This window comes from Podarcis vaucheri, assembly GCF_965113315.1.
Source record: "Podarcis vaucheri genome assembly, chromosome: 11".
NCBI lineage: Eukaryota > Metazoa > Chordata > Lepidosauria > Squamata > Lacertidae > Podarcis > Podarcis vaucheri.
Genome location: NC_138749.1, coordinates 11,369,145 through 11,391,003, shown reverse-complemented (window position 1 = coordinate 11,391,003; position 21,859 = coordinate 11,369,145). Strand labels below are relative to the sequence as shown.

Genomic DNA, 21,859 nt, shown 5'->3' with positions numbered 1-21,859 from the left:
ATAGGGCTTGTGGTTTTTTAAATAATTATGGCTTCTAGGGGTTCCTGAATTAACACTTCTGAAGAGCAAACATTATTATAGCAAAGAAGTGCCAATAAAACAATTCACATTCCTATTTGGTTCATGGTTGCTTCTGACAGACCAAAAGCAATAAAGTCAAGCTTATAAAAAAGTAAAGTTTAACGGAATAAGGGGCGACAGGGTGAATACCTCTATTCCATCTCTGCAGGGGTACAAGATAGCAACCTGTACCTTGTTGAGGCTGTTTAGAGTTGCAGGTAAAAAGCTCTCAGCTATGCTAGACGAGGTGTGAATTCCATGACACTTTATGGCATATGTGATGGGCCTCCTCAGTGGTAGAAGCTTTATGGATTTCAGCCTTTAATGCTGTTTCAACTACAGTTAAGGAAAAAGCAACAAAAGGTACCGGTATGTTTTCCCTATTGCTTATAGGGACTCCCTGTCGTGCATCATAGGAAAGCAGGAGAAAAGCTAAGGTGGTTTGAAAAACTCTGGACCATTGCCATAATGGGAGGAACTCACTAACAACCTACAGCCAAGACAAGGCAAAACCAAACCAATAGCACACTATTGGGTATCCTTTCATTACATTTATTTATTTAAAAAACCAGCCTGCCATTAAACACTGTGGATTACTTGCATTTGTTTCATTCTCTGCGTGGCAGCTTGTGCTGCAGGATCCAAGGGCCACGTGAAGAAATCTGCAATGGAGAACAAATATATTTGTTAGTAACCATGATCCCTTGCTCCCAATGTAATTTTCTTGTTGTTGTTGTATTTTGCCTTTAATCCCTGTTGTAATTGCATTGGCATAGCTAATGTTTTTTTTTAAAAAAAATTTATTATTATTTTTAAAAAAATCAAGCAACAGAAGCCAAATAATAAAACAGGGACTTTATCGAATTTGAGAGACCACAAACTCAGAGAGAAAGCCTTTCACAAATGATGTAAGAGATCTATTGCTATGAGCCGTTAGAAGGGTAGGGTTACAATGTGGCAGCCCCTCCAGAAGCTTTTGGAGAAAAACCTGTATTCCGTGAAAAGTATTCAGAGGTAACTGGTATACAGTGGTGCCTCGCAAGACGAAATTAATCCATTCCGCGAGTCTCTTCGTCTTGCGGTTTTTTCGTCTTGCGAAGCACGGCTATTAGCGGCTTAGCGGCTTTAAGAAAAAGGAAACAAACTCGCAAGAACTCGCAAGACGTTTCGTCTTGCTAAACAAGAGCATAGGGAAATTCGTCTTGCGGAACGACTCAAAAAACAGAAAACTCTTTCGTCTAGCGAGTTTTTCGTCTTGCGAGGCATTCGTCTTGCGAGGTACCACTGTGTAAGTGAGCATGCTTAATTTCTGGAACAGTTCAGCACAAATGGGGCGTGCCTTGCTACAATGCTAGTCCTATTCCAAAATAGGCATGGGCACAATTTTAGCTGCCCCCCTGAATACATTCATGAGGCGTGGAGGTAAAAGAGTTCAATGTTTGGGATATTAACATATGTCAATAAAGAGCTTATCATTTGAAAGTCAGGAAGGTACCAATTCTTACACAGTGGGATTTAAAAGGTTAAAAGTTTTGGAATGGGGGCAGAGTGAGTGAGAATTGTAGCATTGGAAGGGACCACAAGAGTCATCTAGTCCAACCCCCTGCAGTGCAGGAATCTTTTGCCCAAAGTGGGGCTCCAACCCATGATTGAGTCTTACGCTCTATTGATTGAGATATGAATGTGATAAATCTAGCCACTCCTGCAATAAATCAGGTACAGTGGTACCTCGGGTTAAGTACTTAATTCATTCCGGAGGTCCATTCTTAAACTGAAACTGTTCTTAACCTGAAGCACCACTTTAGCTAATGGGGCCTCCTGCTGCTGCCGCGCTGCCGGAGCACAATTTCTGTTCTCATCCTGAAGCAAAGTTCCTAACCCGAGGTACTATTTCTGGGTTAGCGGAGTCTGTAACCTGAAGCGTATGTAACCCGAGGTACCACTGCATATGGTTCTCCTCCGAACAGTCCTATGAGGGACCTAAGAAGAGCCTGTTGCAGCGGGCCAATGGCCCATCTAGTCCAGCCCCCGGCTCTCAGAGTGGCCAAAGAGATGCCATGGGGAAACCCACAAGCAGAGCTCAAGAGCCCTCCTCTCCACTCCTGCAGTTTCCTGGCATTCAGAAGCAACTCTTACTCAGGTAGGTAGTTTAGGCTGACAGCGCACGACTGGTTCAAAGTCAGCCAGGAGGTTTCAGGGCTGGGTAAAAATCTGAACTCAGATCTCACCAATCAGATCTCCCCAGGTTCAACACACTTAACTACGACATATCCATAATATAGACAGGCTCTGTTTAAATCTACTTAGCAAGACTTAAGGAACACCTTTTGTTGTTCCTTAAGTTTCTTTTTGTAGATCAGCATCCAACTGCAGCACTAGGGACATAACAGTTATTTCTTGGTCTCAGATGCCTTTGTTAGCACAAATTCCATCATTCAGTTCCACAGAACTCAGATTGCGCAGTGGGCTATTCATCACAGACCAGGAACTGCAACGGTGAGAGTTTTTCAAGAGCTTATGAACAAGATAGATTAGAAAAATTATTCTCACTCCTGATCTAGCCCCTTTTTCCACCTTCCTGAGCCCCCACTCCCAGTGCAGAATCATATTTTTTTTTAAAAAAATTATGGATGTATGGATTTATGTATGCATCTTCTCCTTACACTGAAACAGAGAGGAGAAAAGGAAGTAACAGCAATAGCAAATTAAAACAAAATGATAAGACAGTGAGCAGAGAAAAACCTGGGATAGTTGACGCATAAGTTAAGGACTGCAGAAGCAGAGGGGGAAAGAGAGCCTGAAAACCCATTGCAGCAGGGCAAAGGAGAGGGCTTGCAAACAGGATCACTGAATCTACGATTCCCAAGAACTATAACAGAAGGCCGATAATGTTTTTTCAGTATTTTACATAATATGCTACTGCTTTGGGAAGGTTGCATACATCTATCTCTGATATGCATAATAACCCAAGAACAACAATCTGAGATGCTCCAGGTTCTTCATGACAGAAAAGGTGTGCAACTGACAGCCTTATATCGATTTCATTCCTGAATCACTTCCTATGAAGCATCTCAAAGTGATTTCATAATAAATGATAGCAAAAACATGGTCTAGTATGCCTTTTCACCCTCCACTAAAGCTCCCAGCTTCGGCATGTCACATATATTATCTTGTTTCAGTGCATATTTATTTTGACAAAATATAAATGCCTCATAATGCAGTGGAGACACTTGATTCTGTAAACAGCCATCCATACTGCTGCCTCCCCTTCAAAACAGGAAGCTGGCTGTTAAAAGAAACCAGCGCTACAAAACTTCACAATTAGGTTCAACCCATGAGATTTGAAATAGCATTTGGGCCTCTACTGAGTGCAGTCTGCGAATGTTGGCCCTTTTTTTGCCCCTTTGGATTTTTAAAAACTTAATTTAGCAAGCTACCCCATGGAATTTAGGAATATGTCTTATACCAGGTGTTTGTATGTAGCCTAGGATTGTCTCCTCTGATTCAGAGTCCCTCACAAGGGTCTTTCTCATCACCTTCTTTCTACCTGACCCTTCTCAACTGGATATGCCAGAGACTGGACCTTGAGACCTTTGGCAGATAAAGCAAAAAGTTTACTATCTTTTGAGGAAAGAGTGCTTGTTGAGCAAGACCCTCCCAATAAGCTATAATTGCACAACACAAATTTGCTGGTATGTGACTGAAGACCACCCAGTCAGGAAAGGCCAAATGGATTCAATGAGATCTCGGATGGATCATATCCAAGATCCATCTATCCCACTTCCCACACTGGCCTATCAGATATGCCAGGGGTCTACTAGCAAGGGATGTAGTAAGAGCCCTCTCGTTTTTTCTCCACTGAGTGGCTTTGCACGACCGAACAACCTGTTTGGGAGGCTCGCTATGAATTTTCCAAAAACCGTCTATAAACATTTAAGAAGCAACAAAAATTAGCTAAAGAAGACTATTCAAGCAAAAATTGCAGGATGATGTGCTGGTATATTACAAGGGGGTTATTACCTAGTAAGGTAATAACATTATTAGGACCTACCAAAGATGACAAAGATTTTGAGTTTTGTGCTTTGTTTTTGTTGGCATCCGTCTGCCTTTTGAGATAATGGAGGAAGTGTGCCTTTGGGAGTGAAGTCAAACCGCTGGAAAGTTACAAGTGCTGCTGTGGGGAAGATGAAGCTGGGTAAGATGAAGGTGGCCAGTTTCGCTGTTACAGATGTACCATTTCTTCTCTCTGCACTCCTCCCAGCAGCCATTCCTTGACTGGTGAATGCTATGGATGCACAGCCTGTCTGTCTCCTGGTGGGGTTGATGTTGCCAGCCTCCACGTCATGTTTGCAGACATCTTATTTGCTCATTTGCTTATTTACTCTCAGTATTTATCCTGGCTGCCCAATGACATAGTTGTCTGGGAGACTTGAAGAGATAAAGTGATAAAAGGTACATGGTTCAAAACTGATGGATTTGCATGTTTGCTCACTCCTTTGGGGGCTTTTAAGTGGCTCCTTGCAGTTAGAGATGCAGGGAGGGGAAAACCTTGAGAGGTATGCTGGGTACACACCATAAATCTAAAGCACACACCCCCAAGAATCCTGGGAACTTTGGTTTGTTAAAAAGTAGGAGCAATCACAGGTCTGTGAGGAGCCAGAATCCACCAACAACTTTGGCGGGGGGGGGGCAGTTATTGTTTTGCTTTTCTTGATTTAATCATGCATTTTGTGTTATTATCGATGCAAAAATCTCCAAATGAATCTGAACTTCAATGCCAAATCCCTGGTAGACGACAAGGATCCTGAGATCACGTTAAGGGTGTACAAATTCTGTGCAATTGCCATAAAACTTAGGGAACAAGCTGTGCTATCATAATGGTTAAGGTTTTAAATGATAATTTTAGGTTATATGTTAATGACTAAGTGCAAATTTATATATTTTTAAACTGTTGCTATATCTGTATTGTCCCTGTTATACCTAATTGCAAATTCAAATGTATCCCTATGTGTTTTATGAATTCCATGATTTTGTGCGTGGGCTGGAACTGGTCTGTGACCGAAATAATAAATTAATTCATTCAATGTGTTATTATCTTGTATTTTTTATGCTGTGAACCGCCCTGAAATATATGGGTGGTGGGCGGCACACAAATTTAATAAATAATAATAACAAACCCACAGACACTCCCGAGGCAGGCGCTTTAGCTTGAAGCAGGCCGCATTGCCCCGGAAACGGCCGGCGCGAATCTGCCGCGCCCCAAACCGCTCCTCGCGTTGCTCTCCTTTCCCCGCCCAGCTTGACATCCGCGGGCGCAGATTCCACACGAGGGTTCCTCGTTTTTGTAGTAATCGTTACGACCATGCGGAGAGAGCACCTTGGCGTTATCGAGCTTGCACCCAGTTCCCTGCCCCTCCCCAGAGACAAGTTCCTTCTCCCCCCCATTCCAAAAACTAAATAAAAGCATTATTAAAAAGGAAACCGCTATTATTTGCAATTGGTATTATTCAATTCAATTGCTATTATTGCAATTGAATTGGTGCAATTCAAAGGAGTAACCCAAATTTGGGGTTGCTACCCCCCCCATTAACCCACCCCTCGAGGATGCACACGCGTTACCTGCACACGCGTCTCACCTTTTCCCTCCTCTCGAGGAGCAGCAGGCAGAGTCCGTTTGTGCTGGAGGTGCCTGTGCAGGCGAGGAGGCTGGGCGACGGGGAAGAAGTAGGGGAAAGGGCAAGAGGAGGAGGAGGAGGAGGGGAAGAAAATAAGCACCGAAAGGTCTGGTCCCGGCCCCCTTCGCCCGCCCCCTCTGCAGGCTGGGCCTCGGGATTGCATCAGGGCGTGCAAAGGGAGACCTTCAGCCCAGGAGACGGAAGAGAAGGCGGCGGCCATGGCTTTGCTCAGAGGCAAGTAGTTGTTCCTTCCCCGGGCTTAAAACTTCTCTTTCCGCATCTCTCCCCCTTCCTTCCAGGGCTGCATTTTGCAAGCCTGACGCTGCACCCGCGCCTCCAGATCTGGGAGTAGCACACGTCCTAGAAACTACAAATGCAAGATTTTTATTTTTATGTTTACTTTGTTTTTATGTTGCGTTGTGCTCACTCTCATCTCGGCAGCTTGAATAAACACGGCTTTGGAGCAAAGAACACGAAGCAGCACAGGATAGGAGGAAACGAGGCTTGGAGTGGTTCTTTTTTATTATTATTATTTTATTGCCGGCGTGCATACATTTGCTTTTTATTATTTCTTTCTTCTTCAGAGGCAGAGCTTTTCAGTCAGGTTTTATTGTGTTTGCCCATGCAGCTGCCCCGGATCGTTCCCATTTTGCAGATGGGGAAACGGAGGCTAAGAGAACTTTTTATTGATAAGAAATGCATTGGAAAACAAGAAGAAACAGCTCCTAGCATTGATTGATTTGTATAACAGGTTGTCAATCATTTTGAAAGATATCTATCCACATTCTCCAAATTTAAAAAAAATTATAATATTCTACACTGAAATGCTTACTGTAGAAAAAAGCCACCAAGCTGCAGAGACTTTGTATGAAAAAGTTGGCTTTAAAAAAAACACATCTAAAAATTAGACTGCAATCATTTAAGCATTCCAAAGCTTCCATGAATAGGAGAGTCTCATAATAATAATAGTTTTATATAGTGTATTTCAAATGTGCAAAGCCGTTATTGCATATTAGCTCAGTAATCTTTGCAAGACCTTTGTAAGTTAGGCACTGTAGGGGCCTTGGTCTGGTTTGGTGTAGCCAGGCATGTTGAACTACGTAGGTAGTCCCTTCTTGAGATCATGAAATAGGACATGGGAACCACTACCTGTAAGGCTTTGGCTATCCCTAAGCATATGTGGACACTTTAGTGGAGTTAACTAGTTTGCAAAATGTCTGGTAAAACATGCTTTGGAAGCTGCAAAGACTTTGTATGCAAATAGGGAGACAAATGCTGTCATGAGTGTATACTAGTTTCCACATAATGAACAGCATTGCTGCCCTGGCTTGCATTTCTAAACTTGTGCAATGCCCCAGGTGTTTTTCTGTAACCATGAAAAGGCACAGCTTGCAGCCTTTGAGTCTGAAATTGCTCCTTTCAGGGAGTATAAGGGGCTATATGCTACTTCCAGGATCAGATACAACATGCTGGGAGAGGGCTGATGGCTTGATTGTGGCATCTTTTTGGCATTCTGAGAAACCGATGCCGGATTAAATAGACCTTTGGTCTATTTAATAGGCCTTTGGTCTACTTCTTCAGACTCTGGGGAGTAAAGACCTTGTCAGTAATGAGTATTACAGGGAATGGATGTCTCTGGTGATGACTGCGCACTTTTCCACACAGCTCCTCAAAAAGCAAATACTTTGGACCCAATTTAAGCAAATAGCAGGCTTGTTTTCGTATCACGTCCGTATTACTTAATACTTAGTTGTTGGTAGAAGAAGAGCTGTATTTACTGAAGGGGGTGAGTAGGATCTTAAGCCTTCATTTATCTCCATGGGCTTCTGTCAACAGATGTTCATCTTGAAAGGCTTGCTAGTAGAGCACATGGCTTTGTGAAAGGCCCCAGATTCAGTGCTTGGTGCCCCCATGATGTTGGGTTGGGAAAGACTCCCTGACTAAAATCCTGGAGCCCCACTTCAGTATTGCAGACAATACTGTGCTCACTGAGCCAATAGTTTTCATAAGACAGCTTCCTGTACCTCATCATTGTGTTTTCCAACTTTTCCATTCCAGGTGTGTTCATTGTTTCTGCCAAGAGGACTCCATTTGGGGCTTATGGAGGCTTGCTCAAGGACTTCACTGCCACAGACTTAACGGAGATTGCAGCACGCTCAGCCCTGGCTGCTGGCAAAGTGTCTCCCGAAATCATTGACAGTGTGGTTGTGGGCAATGTCATGCAGGTTGGTAGGACACAGCCGATGCCAGCTGGCAAATCCTCTTGTTGCACTCATGCTAATGTTCTTTCTCTTTCTACGTTTGCTCTGTTGCCCCATTCCAGAGGAGCTAGAAATAAACTGGAACAACTGCAGCTCTAACAAGTCACTTGTAAAACAGTTTCCCTTGGAATATTTTATGTCATTGAATTTGCCCCTGCTGGCATTGTTGGGAGTAGGAATGAGATGCATACGATCGTGTAAATACCGTATCTTTTGCTCTATAAGATTCACCAGACCACAAGACGCACCCAGTTTTTGGAGGAGGAAAACAAGGGAAAAAATATTCTGAATCTCAGAAGCCAGAACAGCAAGAGGGATCACTGCGCAGTGAAAGCAGCTATCCGTCTTGCTGTTCTGGCTTCTGGGCTAGCTACACAGCCTGCATTCGCTCCATAAGACGCGCACACATTTCCCCTTACTTTTTAGGAGGGAAAAAGTGAGTCTTATAGAGCAAAAAATACGGTATGTTTTTGCACCCTACAGAATGTGTTTTGCTTTCTTTACAACTTTTCCATTTTTCTCTGTGTGCAGATAACAAGTACAGTCCTTAATGAACAAAGACATTTAGAGTAACTTGACCCAAGTTCACGTGTCTTATTATTAACACAGTGAAAATGAAAGCCCTTTATATAACTATTTATATAACTAATACTAACCAAAGCCTTGACCTGCCTTTCCCTATATTCTAAACTCTTGCCTATGGTGTGGGTGTTTTCTGAATTTCCTATGCAGAGAAGAGCTTTGGTTCTTCGTATCCTAGGATAATTTGCATAGGGTAATTTATATTGGGAAGATTTTTACTTTGCATCCAGTTTTTTAAAAAATTATGCCAAATTGAACATGTTTATTTTATTTGTATTTAAGTAAGAAAACTGCAAAAACATGTCCCATGTTATTTTTTTGTCTTGGTACAACTCAAGTATTGGACCTAAATTATTTTAGGGGTAGAATTAAAGTGTGCTTAATGCAGCTTAAATGCTGTATTTTATGGAAATTTGACTGGAATACTTGTAATTTTTAAATACAAACACATGTACTTCACTTACATTGTTTCCACCCCCCAATCCTTAAATTTAAACAAAAGTACTGGAAACTGTTGACACACTAATAAATTTTGACGCGGGTGGCACTGTGGGTTAAACCACAGAGCCTAGCACTTGCCAATCAGAAGGTCGGCGGTTCAAATCCCTGCGACGGGGTGAGCTCCCATTGCTCAGTCCCTGCTCCTGCCAACCTAGCAGTTCGGAAGCACATCAAAGTGCAAGTAGGTAAATAGGTGTTTCTCTGGCGGGAAGGTAAATGGTGTTTCTGTGCGCTGCTCTGGTTCGTCAGAAGCAGCTTAGTCATGCTGGCCACATGACCCAGAAGCTGTACGCTGGTTCCCTCGGCCAATAAAGCTTGATGAGCACCGCAACTCCAGAGTCGGCCACGACTAGACCTAATGGTCAGGGGTCCCTTTACTTTTACCTTTACTGGAAACTGTTGACACACCAATAAATTTTGTTAATCCAAAGAACTGCATGAGATATGCTGACTCACATAACTTGCCAGGGATAAACACCTGAAAAGCATTAATTACAACTTTGAAAGTGGCAGGCTTGCTTAATACTGTATTTGCGGTTGTCACCCATTCAGTGTTGCTTATGAACCTGTGGGACACAAAATTTCCCACCTCACATCACTGCATATAACTGGCTTTCATGATGGTAACCTAAACCAGGGATGGGAAATTGCCATCCTTCAGGCTGAACTCAGCCTCCCAAGTGTTCAAATTTTCCCTGTAAGACCATTTTTCCCAAATCATGCCCAGCAGGCATGAGGTATTCCACTGTGATTATTTATTAAGATGGTTAGCTGCTTTTCACCAAAGAAGAAGAAGAGTTTGGATTTGATATTCCACTTTATCACTACCCTACGGAGTCTCAAAGCGGCTAACATTCTCCTTTCCCTTCCTCCCCCACAACAAACACTCTGTGAGGTGAGTGAGGCTGAGAGACTTCAGAGAAGTGTGACTAGCCCAAGGTCACCCAGCAGCTGCATGTGGAGGAGCAGGGAAGCGAACCCGGTTCCCCAGATTACGAATCTACCGCTCTTAACCACTACACCACATCAGCAATAGGGCAGCATAAAACTCCAGAGCAGGCAAAGCAACTCCTCCAAAAGCCTGGGATAACATGGGTTAACGAGGCAATGGAAAGCCAACAACATTACCATCCACACCTCTAGGGGGGAAATGTTCCAAAGAGGGAGGGGAGTTCCAAATTAGACATTGGAACATTATCTCTACCCCTTGCAACAGAATTTGAGTGTGCTGTCACCCTAGACCAGGCATAGACAAACTCTGCCCTCGAGATGTTTTGGGACTACGACTCCCATGATCCCTAGCTAACAGGACCAGTGGTCGGGGATGATGGGAATTGTAGTCCCAAAACATCTGGAGGGCCGGGTTTGCCTATGCCTGCCCTAGACTTCCCTTAAAGTTACGTGCAGCTCAATCCTACGCATGTTTAAACTGAGTTAGTTTCACTGTGTTCAGCAGAGCTTGGTTCCAAGCAAGTCTGTAACATGGCATCTTTGGAGGCTGATCCTCTGTATGTTTTCTCACTTCCAAGCATTGCAGTTTATGCATTACCTGCATTATTTTGCTTTGAGCAGCATTAACCAAGTGGTACGTCTGCCCTTCCTTGCAGAGCTCTGCGGATGCTGCTTACCTTGCGCGGCACGTGGGTTTGCGTGTTGGAGTTCCCGTCCCAGTTCCTGCCCTAACAGTCAACAGATTGTGTGGATCAGGCTTCCAGTCCATCGTCAATGGATGCCAGGTACTAGATTTGCTCTCGCGGTACCCTATTGCTAAGTTTCTCCTGTCCTCCATCAGCCCAGCTGTCCAGTGCAAGTCAGGCAGAGACTCGAGAAATGGGAAAATAATAAATGTGTTGGATACTCCCATCTTCCTTTTTAATTGCATGATAATAACCAGGGAGTTGCAAAGTGGAGACAAGGGCATTACTGTGAATGACTTACTGTACAGTGGTACCTCTGGATATGCACACCTCCGGTTGCGTATCCTTCAGGATACGAACACGGCAAACCCGCAAGTTTTTTTATGGGTTTCGCCGCATGCTCCGAAGCGCTCTACTGCCATGTGCACATGCGCAGAAGCAATCCCTCCAGTTGTGGAAACCTTGGGAAATGACTGGAGCTCCGGAACAGATCCTGTCCGCAACTGGAGGTACCCCTGTACTTTTTTATAAAGCAGTTCACAAAACTGGTGATGAAAGAGAAAACTAAACAACAGAGCAGAATACAGTGGTACCTCGGGTTAAGTACTTAATTCGTTCCGGAGGTCTGTTCTTAACCTGAAACTGTTCTTAACCTGAAGCACCACTTTAGCTAATGGGGCCTCCTGCTGCCGCCGTGCCGCCGGAGCACAATTTCTGTTCTCATCCTGAAGCAAAGTTCTTAACCCGAGGTACTATTTCTGGGTTAGCGGAGTCTGTAACCTGAAGCGTATGCAACCCGAGGTACCACTGTAATATTCTCGCGTCATCTGATCCATTTCCTCAATTTAAGCTTGGCTAGCCCAAACAGGCACAAACTATATCTCTTACAAAATGTGCTCAGACCTGGACTGTGGTCTGCAACGACATGGAGTTCTGTAGGAAGCAAGCACCATCAATTAATTGCCTCTTTGTGCTCTCAATTTCTAAACTCAACACAAAGGGACCACCTAGGGTCGGGCAGGCTTGATAGAGAGGCCCTGGGACCTCCATTGAGCCTATGGGCTAGAGATTCCCACCACCTATGACATAGGTGATGACTTTAAAAGGGCTTGTCCTATGGAAGGAGGTGGTCTCCAAGCTATCGAAGGCCCTATAAACTTCTAATTGTGCCTGAAAAGAAAAGACAGCCAGTGCAAAGTTCTTGGAGAAGCCCGTGCCGTTAAAGCAAAAACTCTTCCAAAGTAGTTGCAAAATGATTAGGAAACATAAGAGCCTTGCTAGATCATACCAAAGGACTAACTAGTCCAGCAGAGTCCCATTGTTGCCGATGGGAAACTTGCAAGCGAGACAGGAAAGTAGTTGCTCTGTCCCACTGTTGTTCCCCCAGCAACTGGTAATCAGTTGTATTCTGCCTCTGATATTGGGGGTAGTAGACAGCCACTCTTCCTCTGCATGCAGCTCCTAGTGCAGGTACACAATTTTTGGAGCCTCGTGCAACACCCACTGGGTTGTGGAAAGGTGGTGTGGAGGAGTAGCATTTTTTCCCTTCATGTACTGGCCTGCTGTCCCTCCAAAAGTAAATTGGTACAGTGGTATCTCGGGTTACATACGCTTTGGGTTACATACGCTTCAGGTTACAGACTCCACTAACCCAGAAATAGTACCTCAGGTTAAGAACTTTGCTTCAGGATGAGAACAGAAATTGTGCTCCGGCGGTGCAGCAGCAGCAGCGGGAGGCCCCATTAGCTAAAGTGGTGCTTCAGGTTAAGAACAGTTTCAGGTTAAGAACGGACCTCCGGAACAAATTAAGTACTTAATCCGAGGTACCACAGTATTGCCAAGTCCTTCCTCGGTCCAGATTCATCTGTAATGAGCTGAGGTGTTTTCTGATGCACTTATCTGACGCACAACTACTAACCTGAAATGGTGAAATAAAAAATCCCTAATGAGCTTTTTCTCTCTTCCCACTCAAAACAGGAAATTTGCCTTAAAGAATCGGAGGTAGTGCTGTGTGGTGGAACAGAAAGTATGAGCCAAAGTCCATATGCTGTCCGAAATGTCCGCTTTGGAACAAAATTTGGAGTCGATCTCAAGGTTGGATGCTTTGCCATTGCTCTCAGCAGCTTTGTGTATATCTGGTAGTTGTTGCCTGGTAGTCATTCCTGAAGCTGGCCATTGTTTGTGTTGTGTTGTTTGGCTTTTCCCCACAAGCACAGAATTCATTACCCCCAAAATCTTGTAATGGTGTTACTAACCTTGTTGCGTTGTCTGTTTCATCCCCCTTGCAGCTGGAAGACACGCTGTGGGCAGGGCTGACAGATCTGCATATTAAAACCCCTATGGGGGTTACGGCTGAAAACCTTGCTGCGAAATACAACATCACAAGGGAAGACTGTGACCGCTATGCAGTAAAGACACAGCAGAGGTGGAAAGCTGGTCAGTGGATTTACAAGGGTTAAAAACGTACAGTAGCGTCATCCATTTCAAAGGGAAGCCTAGTTCTCATAAGTGGCAGGTGGTAGACCTATCTCTGGGCTGCGCCACTTGCATGATGGAATGCTCTTTCATGAAGAAAACAAAATGCAAGGAAAAAGAGAGGGGGAATGTTTCCCTTCCCTCCCAGCTTCCGTCAAACAGTATTAAAAGGCTGTTTTGACTAAAAACGTTGACTACAGTGCTACCTCGGGTTACATATGCTTCAGGTTACATACGCTTCAGGTTACAGACTCCGCTAACCCAGAAATAGTGCTTCAGGTTAAGAACTTTGCTTCAGGATGAGAACAGAAATCGTGCTCTGGCAGCAGCGGGAGACCCCATTAGCTAAAGTGGTGCTTCAGGTTAAGAACAGTTTCAGGTTAAGCACGGACCTCCGGAACAAATTAAGTACTTAACCCGAGGTACCACTGTATTTTAAGATGAGCAAATGTTAACCAATTTCTCTGGCCAGTTCTTTCAGGCTTGACACACACAAAAAATTAGTGAGCAAAACCTAACCAATGCTGTCTTTCCGCATCTGCTTTGGAAAACTGTGTCACGTTGCTCATCCATGTAACTTGCTAGGGAGTAAGTGCCATAGAATGCTTGCCGTTTTCTACAGGCAGCACATTTGCAAAGATGTGGTTCCTTAGGCACCGTTTTGCAGTTTCATTTTTCATTTTATTTCATTTTTAATTTGTGTACAGTGGTACCTCGGGTTACAGATGCTTCAGGTTACAGACGCTTCAGGTTACAGACTCCACTAACCCAGAAATAGTACCTCGGATTAAGAACTTTGCTTCAGGATGAGAACAGAAATTGTGTGGTGGTGGCGCAGCGGCAGCAGGAGGCCCCATTAGCTATAGTGGTACCTCAGGTTAAGAACAGTTTCAGGTTAAGAACGGACCTCCGGAACAAATTAAGTTCTTAACCCGAGGTACCATGGTATTGCCTTTCTATGTTACAGTGGTACCTCGAGTTACAAACGCCTCAGGTTACAAACACTTCAGTTTACAAACTCCGCTAACCTGGAAGAGTTACCTCGAGTTGAGAACTTTGCCCCAGGATGAGAACAGAAATCGTGTGCTGGCAGCGCAAGATGCCCCATTAGCGAAAGCATGCCTCTAGTTAAGAACAGTTTCATGTTAAGAACAGACCTCCGGAACGAATTAAGTTTGTAACTAGAGGTAGCACTGTACTTTGCATACGGCGGTTTCTAACAACAAAACATACAGCAGAGATCACACAGACCGTGCAGTTGGTCTATTTGCCCTCTGTCATTGTTCTTTGCTCTTAAGTACTCACACATCTGGTCAAACCAACCATCTAGAGGGGTCACTGCTGGAAGGAAACCCCATGGACCAAGCACCATATAACACCAACCCTACAAGACCTACATTGGAACCCAGTACGTTTCCGAGCACAATTCAAAGTGTTGGTGCTGACCTTTAAAGCCCTAAATGGCCTTGGCCCAGTATACCTGAAGGAGCGTCTCCACCTCCATCGTTCTACCCGGACACTGAGGTCCAGCGCCGAGGGCCTTCTGGCGGTTCCCTCACTGTGAGAAGTGAGGTTACAGGGAACCAGGCAGGAGGCCTTCTTGGTAGTGGCGCCTGCCCTGTGGAACGTCCTCCCTTCAGATGTCAAGGAAATAAACAACTGTCTGACTTTTAAAAGACATCTGAAGGCAGCCCTGTTTAGGGAAGCTTCTAATGTTTAATAGGTTATTGTATTTTAGTATTTTGTTGGGAGCCACCCAGAGTGGCTGGGGCAACCCAGTCAGATGGAAGACATAGAAATAATAAAATTATTATCAGTGCTTTTTTCTGGGGGTGCTCAAAGGTACGCAGTACCAGCACCTTTTTCCAAAAGGAAAGCACTGGTTAAAATAGTGGCACGTACTTTAACAAGCTTATGGTGAGTCCCAGCACCCTTTTTTCTAAAAGAGAAGCACTGGGTGTCGTCTTTGTCATCTACCTCAAGCACGGCCCCTGCAGAGGGTTTTTTTTAATCACCAGCCAATCTCTTTGGGTTCTTCCTCTGTGACGTACTGACGTTGGCTGCCTTGTTTTTATAGCCCAAGAAGCCGGACACTTCAAAGCTGAAATGGCACCTATTGAAGTGAAAACCAAGAAAGGCAAGCAGAGCATGGAACGGGATGAGCACCCTCGACCGGAGGCGACTCTGGAACAGTTGGCAAAGCTCCCTACAGTTTTCAAGAAAGATGGGACTGTCACAGCTGCAAATGCCTCGGTGAGCCAGGGAGCTTAAAATCCTGGTCAAAGAACGATTTGCTCAAATGTGGCTCCTTTCCCTGGAGCTGAAGTCAGATTACTCAGGGTTCTTTTTTAAAAAAATAAACAAATCATACCATATGAAATAGAGGGTGGGGTATAATTAATAATAATAATAATAATAATAATAATAATAATAATAATAAGTCAGTTATCCTTGCCCACAACAAGCCAGCTCAGGGGTGCAGTTAATAAAGCCTTGCAAGCGATGCCATTTTTGCAAAAACAGTAACATTACAGAAATTGAGATTTGCTGAGTCTGCTGCAAGAATTTTAGGGCTGCCATATTTCAAAAAGTGAAAAAGTGAGGTTGTTTGTTTGCTTGCTTGCAAACACAGGTTTCCCCGGACATTTCAAGTGCTTTTCGAAAATTCTGCCCAGACGCCATTTTTGAAGGACGATCCCCAGAAATTCCGGACATATGGCAGCCCTAATTTTGTAAAACATTACGTGAAAAGTCAGGTTTGACAGGGAGCTGAGCGGATGCTAGGACTTTGTGCAGCAATGGAACTCGCAGAATCAAGTTGGGAGGGACCTCAGAAAGATCATCTGGGCTAACCCTTTGCCAGTGCTGGACGTCCCATTCCTCCTGACATTGCTGATAGATGACCAGGCTGCCCCACAATCCTACAGTAGATACTGGATGTTTCTGTGCGGAACATATCTGCCCTGGGATCCTTTGCTGAATATATGCTTCCTTTCCAATGCCCCTTTCACACACACTGCCTCTTTAGGCTTTCGTGGACACTGAATTTCAGTTGTGCTGCTCAAATTTCAACTGTGGCCGTGTCCAATGTACGCAGAGCTGGTGGAATTGATTTCAGATTCATCTTTAGGCACAAGTGGCAAGCTTATCGCAATGTGTACCCACAGATACTTAGAACCATAGATTTGTAGAATTGGAAGGGACCCTGAGAGTCCAACTCACTGCTGTGCAGGAATCTCAACCATAGCATCCATGACAGCCATCCAACCTCTTCTTAAAACCTGAGTGTTAATAGTGTAGGCTAAGCTTGAGACGCTGTGGGTTAAACCACAGAGCCTAGGACTTGCCGATCAGAAGATCGGAGGTTCGAATCCCCACGACGGGGTGAGCTCCCGTTGTTCGTTCCCAGCTCCTGCCAACCTAGCAGTTCAAAAGCACGTCAAAGTGCAAGTAGATAAATAGGTACCGCTCCGGTGGGAAGGTAAACGGTGTTTCCGTGCACTGCTCTGGTTTGCCAGAAGCGACTTAGTCATGCTGGCCACATGACCCGGAAGCTGTACGCCGGCTCCCTCGGCCAGTAAAGCGAGATGAGCACCACAACCCCAGAGTCGGTCAGGACTGGACCTAATAGTCAGGGATCTCTTTACCTTTACCTTTACGCTTGACCTAAGTCATATATGTCTCTGCCACTCTTTTACTCAAGAATGGCCCTCTTATCAGGCAATCCAGTTCTTATGGGCCAGGATGACTGCTCTGACATCATCTGATAGGAAGTGCCTACAGAGGGTGGTGAATACAGCACAAGATATTATGGGCTATCCTGTAAATCCGCTGAATGAAATAGTGGAAGAACGTTGCCACAGGAGAGTGAGGAAAATTCTCAGGGATGATTCACACCCTGGCCGGCAATTTATTGACCTCCTGCCCTCAGGCAGAAGATATAGAAGCATGATTAGTCGCACCAACAGGGTAAAGAACAGCTTCTATCCCTGGGCTGTTAGGCTGCTGAATGAAAAGATAACAACAGGGCAACTGACTTTTGGGTTTGGTGGGTGTGCGTCAGTAAACGAGGGGAATTAAGACTAAGAGAGCTGAGTGTGGGGTGCTCGTGTAATCTCAATGTATACAAGTTGTACAAGTGACAATAAAGTATTTCAGTTATTTCAATAAGCTGCCCTTTTGAATCCGCATAACATCTAATCCAGGACAAACTCTTGTCAATGCTCAGCCTCAGATTTAGTGTCTGTTTCTCTCTTTCTAGGGGGTATGTGACGGGGCCGGAGCAGTGATCATAGTGAGTGAAGAAGCCTTGAAAAAGCACAGCCTCACGCCATTGGCTAGAATAGTAGCCTACCATGCGTCCGGATGCGACCCCAACATCATGGGCATTGGTAAGTTACAATGTGGCTCCCCATCTGTGGAAAGCTCTCCCCACTGAGGTCCCCCTGGCTCCTTCGCTGACAACTCTTTGGAGCCAGGTTTTTAAGCAGAGCTAGATGGCCATCTGCCATGGATGCTTTAGTTGAGATTCCTGTATTGCAGGGGGTTGGACTGGATGACCCTCAGGGCCCGTTATATGATTTATGTTCATGTTTCTAAATTTGTTGTAAGTCTCTGGGACATCTTTAAGTAACTAGTCTAATAGGTCCAGCGCCGAGGGCCTTCTGGCGGTTCCCTCACTGCGAGAAGCCAGGTTACAGGGAACCAGGCAGAGGGCCTTCTCGGTGGTGGTGCCCTCCCTGTGGAACGCCCTCCCACCAGATGTCAAAGAGAAGAACAACTACCAGACTTTTAGAAGACATCTGAAGGCAGCCCTGTTTAGGGAAGCTTTTAATATATGATGCATTACTGTATTTTAATATTTTGTTGGAAGCCGCCCAGAGTGGTTGGGGAAGCCCAGCCAGATGGACGGGGTATAAATAATAAGAATAAGAATCCTAATGGAGAGTACCCTTTCTGGAACAAAGTGAGTGGGCATATTAGATGTTGTTGTTAAATTTATATACCGCCCTATACCTGCAGGGCTTAGGGCGGTTCACAGAATAAAGTTGCCTTTCCCTGTTTTCTTTTTCTTTTTTAATGGGGTGGGGGGACATATCAGAGTTGGGCAACCTGCTGCGCCCCCCCCCAGACATTGTTGAACTGCAACTCCTATCAGTCATAACCAACATGACCAGTGGTCAGGGATGATGGGAACTGTAGTCCAGCGACATTTGCAGGGCACCAGTTGCCCACTCTTGGTGTGTGTGTATGTAAAGCACTGAACTATCAGTTCCTCTACTTGCCCTCATGCATGTGTATGTTTTTAACAAAGGTCCAGTGCCTGCTATTACTGAAGCCCTGAAGAAAGCTGGCCTTTCCCTGAAAGACATGGACTTAGTTGAGGTAAGGAAAGCTGTGCAGAACCCAAAAAGAATGAAACAATACCTTAATATGGCCTTCACATGGTGGGGAATTTATGGCCTTACAGATTTTGCTGGAAACAACTCCCATCATCCCTGATCCATTGGCCACGTTGGCCGGAACTGATGGGAACTTGAGATCAGCTTTTCCCGAGATAAGCTATAGTTAAGTGACGTTCACTTAAAAGTGAACTATTAAGTGCAGTCTTTGGTCTGCCTACGGGTTAGACAGGGTCTAAGTACAGGCTGCTGAAGATTGTTCATCTCTTATTGGAAGCAGCTTTCAAACACTGGAACTGAAATTCCCTAACTCAGGAGATCTGTATAGCTATTTCCCTGGTTGCATTTCAGCACCTCTTTATTGTTGGTTCAAGCCAACATTTGCCATGAATATTAGATTATTTATTATTATTATTATTATTATTATTATTATTATTATTATTATTATTTTGCTCCCTTCAGTTCTTGGATGATATTTTATTTGGAACTTGGTTGTGTTTTTAGTATATGTTTTGCAATTTATGTTATTCATTTTTTTCAGGTCTGCCACCTTGAGTTTTATGAGTTAGAAAGAGGTTACAGACATTCTTAAATAAGTTGGGAAGTTAAAGGTTTAAAGCAGGATTTGCATCTGACCTTTCATGTTCTCATTTTGATTTTTAAATATATATATATATACTTTTGGCCAGTGGTTTTCTGCTCACCCACCCCTTGCAAAAGCTGTTTTCTGCATCACTTTTGAAGCATCCGAACTGTCTTCAAGGATAGCTCCAAGTAGAGTATGTTACAGCAGTCCAACATATAGGTGTTTCCAACTTTCTCTCTCTCTCTCATGTTTCAAGGTCAATGAGGCTTTTGCTCCACAGTACTTGTCAGTAGAGAAGGTTTTGGATCTGGACCCAGAGAAAACAAACGTCAATGGAGGAGCCATTGCTTTGGGTCACCCACTGGGGGCATCGGGTTCAAGGATCACTGCTCACCTGGTTCACGAACTAAGGTCAGTGAATAGCCTGAAGGAACCCCTTGGGAACGCTTCTCGGTTTTGCTTTTTAAAATGCTGTGGAATGCATGCTTGGAAAAGAGCACGGTTGGCATCTGCGTTTTAAGAAGATGATGTAGGAAGTCATGGAGAAGAAGACCGTCACATGGGACCCTGGAGAGCTCAGAGTCGGGGTCAATAGTGGGCTAGATGGATAAATAGTCGGAACTGGTATAAAGAAGCTGAGATAAAAATAAACAGAATTTAGCTTGCTAATTGCAGTCTGGCTCAGATTCACAAGGAGTGTAGCTTGGTCCACGCAACATGGCTGTGTGTTCCCGTCCCTCCAGCAAGTACCGTATTTATCGCTCTATAGGATGCACTTTTCCCCCTCCAAAAATGAAGGGGAAATGTGTGTGCGTCCTATGTGTGTTTCGGGAAGCTTTTAATGTTTGATGTATTATAGTATTTTAATATTCTTTTGGAAGCCGCCCAGAGTGGGCGGGGAAGCCCAGCCAGATGGGCGGGGTATAAATAATAAATTATTATTATTATTATTATTATTATTATTATTATTATTATTATTACTACTACTACTATGGAGCGAATGCAGGCTTTCGCTGAAGCCTGGATAGCGAGAGGGGTCAGTGCGCACCGACCCCTCTAGCTCTCCAGGCTTCAGGAAGCTATCCACTAGCCTTCGAAGCGCAGCAGGAGTTCCCGCCAGGCTCCCAAGGCTTGCGGATAGCAGCCTCCAAACCCAACCTGGTTTGGAGGCTGGCAGTGGGGAAAGCAGCACTTCTCCCCACCGCCAGCCCCACAAGCTCAGGGGGCAGCGGGGAGGCGGAGCGCCACCTTCCTGCTGTTCCCCGACCTGGTTTGCAGGCTGGCGGTGGGGAAAGCAGCTTTCTCCCCCCCCCCCCCCCGCCAGCCCCAAAGAGCAGGTCGAAAGGAACCCAAATCCTCCAGAGCCCAGCGAAAACTCCTGCTGGGCTCCGGAGGCTTCAGGTGAACGCACCTTGAATGCACAGAGCACACCTTGTTTTAGAGGGGGAGAACAAGAAAATTTTCCTGTTCTCCCCCTCCTATGGTCCGGTGCATCCAATAGAGCGAAAAATACGGTATGTCAGCCTGCTTATCTGCTGTAGAAAACACTCTTTCCACCAACATCAAGGCATCACAGTGCAATGTGCTTGGCAGTCCTTGCCCTAGATGTCATTCTGTGGAGCAAAAGAAAGGAACGGTAGAACTCAAATAATTAAAAGTCTTTCAGAACAGATGGCAAGGCTTGAGTCGTGATGCCTTGATAACTTATTTTCTTGTTTATTCTCTCTCTTTTTTTATAGGCGCCGTGGAGGTAAATATGCAGTCGGTTCGGCTTGCATTGGAGGAGGCCAAGGTATAGCTGTTATCATTGAGAAGACAGCCTAAAGGAAATTCGAGAATCTTGGATGGACTCTCCACCAACTGTTACATGCTCACTAGAAGAATTTAGAGAGGAGGAGGAGGAGATGGCCCCACTTGTTTGCAAATCCACGAAACAGACTGGTATGGACCATCTGGCAGGCTGGGGGGATATTGCAAAGTCTTCTTTGGAAAAAAGACTATAACTAGATCATCTCTAATTCAGTTGTGTGAATCTAGCTGTAATCTCCACTTATCTTGTACGTCCTGCTGAGTTAAAATGTGACTTCTAAGTATGAATTTTATTGAACAAATGTTAAGATGCCAAGTATCTCCTAACTATGTCTTACACCAAAGCCTGCTATTTTATCAATCAATGCTGTCTTCCAAGCTGTTAGATCACCGCACTGGAATACTTCTGCAAATGTAGGTGGAGAAGGGATTTTGCATTGCTGCCAAAAAATGTTTTTCTTGAATGGATTTTGCATAAAGTGTGTGTACCGGCTGTGCAGTGTTAAGAGCTGGGAATAAAGTGTAACAAAATCAGTGTGCCTTTATGTGATAAAACAATAATAAAAATAATCAAATGATTCTCGTTTTGTCATCTTGTAAAGCTTGGACGTCATTTAAATTTGGAACATAAGGCGTTTTTGGGATTGGCGCCAAACCTGGTGGTTTTCTTTCAAAGTATCTGGCATCCTTTTAATAGTGTTGCTTCGCAAGAATCATCTCCAGCCACAAGGTGGTGCGTTTTCACCACATTGCAGAGGCTTTTGTCCTTTTAAGCTGCTTAGCAGTGCATCCATATGGGAAGCGTCCTACATTTCTGACCTGTACTATGGAAACAGAGGGTTTCCCCCTGAATGTGAACTTTTTATTTCCC

At 44.5% G+C, this 21,859-nt stretch overlaps 1 protein-coding gene and 1 long non-coding RNA gene across 2 annotated transcripts; one reads left to right on the top strand and one right to left on the bottom strand.

Moving 5' to 3' along the window:
- Nucleotides 1-591: 591 nt before the first annotated feature.
- On the bottom strand, nt 592-5,851 carry LOC309514269. The gene is made up of 2 exons (XR_014211856.1): nt 5,697-5,851; nt 592-722 (listed from the first exon to the last, which is right to left on the bottom strand). It is a non-coding gene; the product is annotated as an uncharacterized lncRNA (long non-coding RNA).
- On the top strand, nt 5,823-21,567 carry ACAA2 (acetyl-CoA acyltransferase 2). Its single transcript, XM_082242140.1, has 10 exons — nt 5,823-5,969; nt 7,794-7,960; nt 10,687-10,815; nt 12,694-12,810; nt 13,005-13,152; nt 15,269-15,444; nt 17,453-17,582; nt 18,506-18,576; nt 19,436-19,590; nt 20,919-21,567. The coding sequence occupies exons 1-10, from the start codon at nt 5,954-5,956 to the stop codon at nt 21,001-21,003; spliced, it is 1,194 nt and encodes a 397-aa protein (XP_082098266.1). The 5' UTR covers nt 5,823-5,953; the 3' UTR covers nt 21,004-21,567.
- Nucleotides 21,568-21,859: the final 292 nt, after the last annotated feature.

What these genes read in the sequence shown, in the direction of transcription:
- ACAA2 (XM_082242140.1), top strand. An exon ending in AATTTGGAGTCGATCTCAAG is followed by an intron (nt 12,811 to 13,004) that starts GTTGGATGCTTT and finishes TCCCCCTTGCAG; the next exon opens with CTGGAAGACACGCTGTGGGC. An exon ending in CACCTGGTTCACGAACTAAG is followed by an intron (nt 19,591 to 20,918) that starts GTCAGTGAATAG and finishes CTTTTTTTATAG; the next exon opens with GCGCCGTGGAGGTAAATATG.